Source organism: Hirsutella rhossiliensis (assembly GCF_020360975.1).
Source record: "Hirsutella rhossiliensis strain HR02 chromosome Unknown scaffold00003, whole genome shotgun sequence".
Taxonomy (NCBI): Eukaryota; Fungi; Ascomycota; class Sordariomycetes; order Hypocreales; family Ophiocordycipitaceae; genus Hirsutella; species Hirsutella rhossiliensis.
The window spans coordinates 2,985,273-2,993,321 of NW_025408669.1; the positions used below are offsets into that span (position 1 = coordinate 2,985,273).

General features: G+C 51.9%; 1 protein-coding gene across 1 annotated transcript; it reads right to left on the minus strand.

Moving 5' to 3' along the window:
• Positions 1–4,256: 4,256 nt before the first annotated feature.
• HRG_03346 (retrovirus polyprotein) lies at positions 4,257–8,049 on the minus strand (the record flags this gene model as incomplete). Its single annotated transcript, XM_044861817.1, has 7 exons — positions 4,257–4,504; positions 4,562–5,068; positions 5,152–5,585; positions 5,983–6,727; positions 7,282–7,340; positions 7,559–7,883; positions 7,941–8,049. 7 exons carry the CDS (start codon positions 8,047–8,049, stop codon positions 4,257–4,259), a joined length of 2,427 nt encoding a protein of 808 aa, XP_044722843.1.

Consider the following 8,049-nt stretch of genomic DNA (forward strand, 5'->3'; position numbering starts at 1 on the left):
AACAAAAGGGCTAGGACGAAAAGGGTAAGTAATCATTAAGCGACCAAAGGGAAGCCGGGATTTAAAAGCTCTCCAATCAGCAGCCAAGATGGGTTCTCCAATCAGAAGCCAAGGGTTTCGAGGGTAAAGTAGGTTTGGGGGTTTTTGGGGTTTTTTTCGCGTCCAGAAGAGCCTTTTCGTTCCTCAAGGCATAAAGCGATTGTCACCGAGTCTTACCTGTGGGCAGTATGCTGATATACCCGATAACTCTAGTGCGTAAGTATTAACTGGAGAGGCAACCCAACCGGGGTTGCGCAAAGAGCCTTGAGGAACGAAAGGCTACAGAGAAGAGAGGGAAGAGTCGAAGATGGAGTAAAAACAGAAGGGGTTGAGGACGGAAGGGAAAAAATCGATAGAACCAAGGCAGGACTAAGGACTAGGATGCAAAGTAGAAGGTTGAACTGTCTTACTCGTTTAGGAAACTGCAGCGGCATATGGTTTCGCATCGCTATTCCATTTCAGTAGCGGCAGCTTTCTTAGATAGGTGACGGTTTCGAAGTGGACGGACCGGCGAGCCCAAGCCATGCACAGCAATCGAATCGAGGGGCGAGTCCCCCAAGGCGGGATCCCGTTTAGGGCTATCCGGCTTAGATGTCGAGGAGGCAGCCGAAACAGAGAATGGGTGGTCCGGGCGCGGGGCATAATCCTTTCGTTCCTCAAGGCATTGGCACCGAGTCTTGACCAGGGGTAGTCTGCTGATATAGCCGGTAACTCTCGGGAGTAAGTGTTATCCCACGACCAGCCACGGCCCACGACCATCTACGGCCCTTGACTGCGGATAGTACGCTGATATAGCCGGGAACTGTAGAAGGTAAGTATTTTGACGCGATTAGCGACGATCCTTAACTACGGACAACATACTAATCTAGCCGGTAACTCTAGGGTGTAAGTGTTTATCCCGCGATTGGCACCGAGTCTTGACCGCGGATAGTATACTAATATGGCCGGTAACTCTAGGAGGTAAGTGTTTCTCTCGTGAGAGGCGATGAATCTTTACTGCGAATAGTATGCTAATATGGCCGGCAACTATAGTGGGTAAGTATTTATCCCGCAAATGGGTACGATTCTGAACTGCGGGTAGTATGCTGATATAGCCGGTGACTCCAGTAGCTAGAATCATCACGATTCCTGTGAAAGCTTCTGGAGGAATGCTTTCATAGGGTACTATAGGGAGGCCTTAGGTTGTTTCAACACACCATCGTCGGACTCTCCCGGCATACGGCGAAAGATCCGATATTGGCCATGAATGGAGTAAGCATGTAGTCGTTGTATGGAGTTCTCCACTGGAGTTTAAGCTCGGCCGGCTATCTGCGGGATTCTACTTCCTATATTCAGACATCGTAAAAGAGATCAGGTTGCTTTTTTTCTCAACTCTCTCCTGTAGCCTGCTATAACACAGCGCTGACATCAATTCAAGTAAGTCAAGTTCGGGGGTCTAACTTGATTACTTGAAATAAATTCGTCCCTCAACTTACTTAACTTGAATTAAATTGAAATACTTGATATCCGACGCCAGGGTGAGGCCCGGGGCACTATCACGCTACCTCTGCATCCCAACCCATCAGTTCCCCACCAAAGCCGAAGACTTCGCCCACAGTGATCGCTTGATGGCCTAGCCAATTCCGTAGGCACTGTGTTTCCTCTATGATCTCGGGGCTTAAGCTGTGCATCCGTATCCTGATCAATGCCGTCGGGCAAGGCTTCTCTTTTCAGCACACTGCCAGAGACCATGCGACCGCGTTCGCAGTATGCTTGGAAAGGGTTGTAGTACTTCCTCTGCCGCTTTGCGACCGGTTCGTCGGCGACGGGGCTTCGTATGACGTGAAGTTGGCGATATTCCTTTCCCACACTTGTCGAACCACCTGCTTTGCCTTTGTCACCCATTTTGCATGATCCCTCCAGTCATTCTCAAAATACCCCCATCGGAAAGCCGGATGCAACGCCAGCGCTGTGTGTGATGGGTTCTAATAGTGTAAATTACAGCTATGTAGTCCTCGTGCGTTTTACATTCGAGCTGAGGAAAGAAGAAGGAAAGGAAAATAGAAGGACAGAAAACAAAATAGACTAAGCCGTTACTGGAGCAACAGTGCTTAGACCGACAAGGCACTGCCTTGTCCAGCAGGGCCTAGCCCGTTACACCGACGACCTTGCTTTGAATTGGTTAAAGGAAGTCTTTGATCCGAATACACGGCGCCGTACGGTTGGTACGCATCGACTTCTTATTCTCGACGGGCACGGCAGCCACGTCACGCCGGAATTTGACAAGTCCTGTACGGCCAATTCCATCGTGGTGAGTTACTCCAAATGCCTGCACATTCCTCACATCTCTTGCAGCCTCTCGATGTCGGGTGCTTTTCGCCGTTGAAAACAATATACGGCCGCAAGGTTCAAGAGAAAATGCTCGCTGGGATCCATAATATCGACAAACAGGACTTCCTTCCCATATACTTAGAGGCTCGCCGACAGGCACTTTCGCCGTCGAATACTCCAAGCCCCACAAGAGCCTGGAAGCGGCCAAGACTCCGTATAACGTCAACCAGCTTACCACTCACGCCGAAAGGCTTCTTCAACGCCGGCCACAAAATACAGACTCGCCAGTCTCACAAGCTATCAACCAGCTTATCAAAGGATGTCAAATGGCCTTGCACAGCGCCGCCCTCCTTGCCGACGAAAACCGGCAACTTCGGTCAGAAAACCAGCGGCGAAAGCAGAGAAAAGAACAGCGCCGTGAATACATTGGCGACGGCGGTACTCTATCAGTTGCAGAGGGCACGGCCAGGATAAAGCGACGGAGAGAAGAAGAAGAAGAGCGGGTTAAGCGACGGAGAGTGGAGGAAGAGGAGAGGACCAAGCGCCGGCGAGAGAAGGACTGTGAAAGGCCTCTAGTGAGTTGATGCAACTAACTAGTCCCTATGCTGTTTACTATCAAGATACAGAAGAAAGGAAGAAAGAAAGAGAATCTACTACATAAGAGCATAACGGCATTTTATAGCTTCGAGCCAATGGAAGGTTCTAGAAGCTAGGCGCCCAGCCGCCGTTAAAGCGGCTTGCCCGTTACATTACCTCCCTCCTTCCAACGTTTCCTCTTCCGTGGGATTGTGGCAATCTGTGTGAAGATGACTTGAGAAGGTGACACTCTTTGATGTTTCTTCCATTGCTTCCATGCATCAGTGTGTCGAATAGTGGCGAGGGCTCCCACGTAGGCTGCGAGTAATCATGCCATTTTACGAGCACCTTCTTATGCGTACCTTCCATTCTTTCATCCAGAATTCTTTCGACAAGGTACATCTCTTGGCCGTCCACCAGCACCGGCGGGGCACTCTCTTGATTGATTTTCTGCGAAGGCAATGGGTCTCCAGGGACTGGCCGGAGTAGATCGACGTGAAAGACTGAATGGATGCGTCCAGGCACATCCAACCTGTAGGCATGTGGGCTGACTTCGGCGAGCACTTGATATTTGGCATGTAACCAATCGAGCTTCTTGCAGGGTCGCGATGTTTTGACATTTCTCAAGTTGAGGTATACCCAATCCCCAGGCTTGTATCTCGGTGCGGCCGTCCTGTGTTTGTTGGCTTGTGCTTGCTGTATTTCCTGGGCCATAGCTATCGCTGCTTGCGCAAACTCCGTGGCGTCCTGTAGTCTCTGAATGAAATCCTCCGCTGCAGCTTCTCCCTGTGTCGTGTCTTCCGTTCTTCGATGCTCAACTAACTGGATTGGCTCATTATGGTAGCCATGCATGAAGAAGAACGGACTCAGTCCGGTGGAGGTTGCTTCCCGCTCGTTAATAGTCGCCATCGCGATTGGAAGCAAGTCTAACCAGTTCTCTTGCAGATAGTTTGTCCATATCCGAAGAATCCTCTCTACCTCTTGGTTCATTCGTTCTGTTGCACCGTCGGTTTGTGGATGGTACGCTGTCGACAACCGTTGCTCGATCCCTAGCAGCTGACAGAAATGTTTCCACATACCACTGACGAACTGGGGACCCTGATCACTGGTTATAGCCGTTGGGATGCCATGGACAGGGTAATGTCGTTCGAATAGTCTTCTTGCAACCGCTTCTGAAGAAATATCGTACAATCCTTCGAGTTCGACGCCTTTGGTGAGTCGGTCCGTGACCACCATGCAGTTCGTCGCGCCATCCTTCCCCGACGGTGGGAGGTCAGTGATAAAGTCAATGGTAATTTCGCTCCATATGCGTTGCGGAATAGGGAGCGGCTTTAGGAGTCCTTTCTTTGTATCCTCCAGATGGTGTTTCGTCCGCAAACCTCGCAGTTGCGCACAAACCGACGTACATCGCTAGCGGCACCCGGCCAGAAGAAGCGTCTCGACAGAGTCGAGTACGTGAGGTCCCTTCCAGGATGTCCGGTGATATGAGAGTCGTGAGTTTCCTGGATGATCCTCGTACGTAGCGGCTCCGAACCGGGTATCCAGACGCGTTCTCTAAAGCACAGCAGGCCTCTATTGTCTAATGAGCACTCTGAAATGCTGACAACCTTCTCCTTCTGTAATTCTGTTGGCAAACTCTTCGCTCCATCTGCTACCAGCTTCGTGAGTTCTTGATAGAGCTTGTCTTCTTGGCGTGCGGCGTGCCACAGCTGCTGTAACTCCTCATCTTCAAATATCCTGATCTCTTTTCCGAAGTTGATTTCCTGGGCACCCTCGGTGTTGGTAGACAATGTCGATATTGGGACCCTTCTAAGGTGATCATCTTGGAATAGCCTCATAATGCGTCCCTTTAGTCGTTCATCAGAGTGGTTGGCCGGCATATCCTGGTCCCGTCGAGAGAGTGCGTCAGGCAATCCGCCCTTGCGGCCCGGCCTCCATTCGAGTTCGAATTGGAACCTGGACAGGAACTCCGACCACCGCACTTGTCTCTCTGTCAACCTCCTTTCCGAGTAGAAGTATCTCAGGTTCTTGTGGTCCGTTAGGATCTTGAAGTGCTCTACTGCCCGTAGCTCTGGTTCCCACTGCTCCAAACATCTGAGAATGGCGAGTAGCTCCTTGTCATGGATAGCGTAGTTCGCTTCGGCTGCCGAATGTTTCTTCGAGAAGTATGCGACAGGTCGTACCAGTCCACCCTTATCATCTCTCTGCAAGAGCACGCCTCCCGACGCGAATCCTGAAGCGTCTGCTTCCAAGATAGTCTCCCTTTCTGGATGGAAGTGTGCAGGATCGGGGCCGTGATCAACAGGTCCTTGAGCTTCTCGAAGGCTTCGTCGCACAATCCATCCCAACGGAATGGCACGTCCTTCTTCGTTAGCCGCGTTAGCGGCTCAGCTATCACCGAGAAGTCTGGCATAAATATCCTGTAGAAGTTCGCGAATCCGATGAAACTCCTCACGGATTTAACATTCGTCGGGGTTGCCCATCCCTTCACAGCCTCAACCTTCTCTGGGTCGACTCGGATCCCACACTCCGCCTCGATGATAAACCCAAGGTATTTCACAGCCTTGACTTCGAATTCGCTCTTGTTGATGTCCAGTTGCAGCCCAGCATCCATCAGTCGTTGGAGGACCTTGCCGACTTTGTCGCGGTGGTCTTGCAGGCTTCAGAGGAGAAGATCAGGACATCGTCGATATATGCTGACACAAAATCGTCTAGGTAATCCTGGAGCGCGCTGTTAATGTACCGCTGAAAGGCTGCTGGTGCGCCTGTCAGGCCGAATGGAACTACCAGCCATTCGAAGGATCCATAGCGCGTTCTGAAAGCTGTCTTTTCTTCGTCGGCGGGGGCGACCCTGATCTTATGGAACGCTGCTATTACATCTACCTTGGTGAACCACCTTGCCTTGGCTATAGTTCGCAAGGTCTCGCTCAGTAAGGGCAAGGGATAGCGGTCCCTCTTCGTTATATGGTTCAAACCTCTGTAATCCACGCAGAAGCGGATGCCTCCACCGGGCTTCTTCACCATAAGGACTGGTGCTGCGGCTGGCGAGCTGCTGACTCTAATAAATCCCTTGTCGAGTAGTTATGTGAGGGTCTTTCGTAGCACCAATAGCTCCTCGCGGGACATGCTGTAAAGCGGTCCCCAGGGTAGGGCTTCTCTCGGCCATGCTCGTCTTTCAGCACTTCGATCTTCAGGTCCACACCTGGCCGATGAGGGGGCAGCTGGTCGGCCAGTTGCTGAGAGAAAGCTCGAGACCACTTGTGGTACTGTGGTGGCAGCTTCTCCATTACGTCAGTCTTCGGTTTCGGTCTTAGGGCCTTGTCAATATCCGCCATTGTGACCGAGTGAACTCCAATGCCGCCTTTGCGTTTGTCACGGCGTGCTTCCGCTAAAAAGGTTGCGGCCATGACATTAGAGACGTCTAGCTGGGGAGGCTGGTAACGTCGTCGGTCTCGTACTTGAACTCCACTGGACCCGATCTCGAGATATCCTTCCTTTGCGTGGATGTGAACATCCTGGTCTTCCATCCATCGTTTACCCAGGATCATGTCCCAGTTAAGATCGTCGATGACGTACATGAAAACACGATGCTGCTGATGTCCATCGAGGTCGATCGACACATACGTGATCTTGTCGATTTTGACCTCCTTGCCGTCTCCCGCTGCATTCTCCAAGATGCGCGGCTGGACGCGTATATGTGGCAACTGGAGAGAGTGAAATGTGCGCTTGCTAACCGCGCCGTAGCAGAGGCAGCCATAGTCGACAAGAGATGGCACAAAGTCTGTGCCGTTCACCCTGACGTCTGCTATGAACGGTTCTCCGTCCATTTTTGCTTTTCCGCTCACATCCCATTCTCTCACAGCCGCCGCGTGTCCCTAGTCTGAATCTTCATCGCTATGAGACGAAGCTTCGTCTTCGGCGATCTCGGCATTAGTGACCGCTGGTCGTGTCGGAGCCACGGCATTGACCTGAGTGCGACGGGTCGCGTTTGCGGGTCGGATAGGCGCAGCCAATGGGCAGCGCTCGATCCTGCAGTTGTCTCTTCCACAACGAAGGCAACGCCCTTCACGGTAACGGGCGTCCATCTCGGTCTGATCGACCCACTTTGCACGCTTGCCCAACAGCGCTTGGTCTTCTGGTCGGTTGGATTGGTGACCATATGTGTTCTTATCACTGCGGGTGCGCGCAGCGTTCACTTTCGCGGATGCTTGTAGAGTTGGCTCCCATTCCATCATGTCCTCTCGTCTAACTTCAGTTTTCTGGCCGGACTGTTTCTGGGCGGCCTGGCCTCCATGGTTCTGGTGGTTGTCATAGTTGTCCGAACTCTTTGTGTTGCCTCGGGCCTTTTCCACTGACCCAACAGTTCCATCTGGCTGCTCAGCGAATCGCATCTCCTCGCCAGCCCAACGTAGCTGCTGATGGCAGAGGGGTCAGAGCCTATAAGGGCTGCTTTCATTTTGTCGTTTAGTGCCTCCTGGAGGTAGGAAATCTTGCTGTCGTCTGGCCAATACTCGGCGTTGGCATTGGCGATCTCCTCTCAAAGCGGGGTAAAAGGACGTGAATGGTTCATTCTCCCTTGCTTAATCGAATGCAAGTTGCGTGTAGCTCTCTGCTTGCGATCCCTCTCCCGTACAACAACTCGAGGCGGTTGAGTAGTTCAGCAACATTGAACGTTTTCTTCTCGGTTTGCATCTCCACAAATGTGGTCACGTTGTCTTTAGCCTTGCCTTCTAGGCTCATGAAGATGTACATAAAGTGGCCTTCTGCATCTCCAAGGGCTTCTTTGTCGACTCGTAGCTTTCCTTCGGTTTCTAGTTTCCAGCTTCGCCACTGGGCCTTGTCGCCGCCGAATTTCGGTATGTCTCGTAATTTGGGGCGCTTGGTTGGGTGAGGGTTGTGAGTGGCGACCACACGGGTGTCCTCAATGGGGACAGCCGGGGTGACAGATGGCGTTGGCTCTAGGAGTTCAGACGAACGGGCTTGCTGGTGTTGTTGGAGTTCCAGGGCAATAAAACGTTCTTCAAACTGGGTGTTTCTTCGGGAACTCTCTTCTCTCAGACTTCGTATCTCGGCAACCAGGGCGCTGAGGACGTCCGACTGCATGTTGTTGTTATCTTCGGCCAT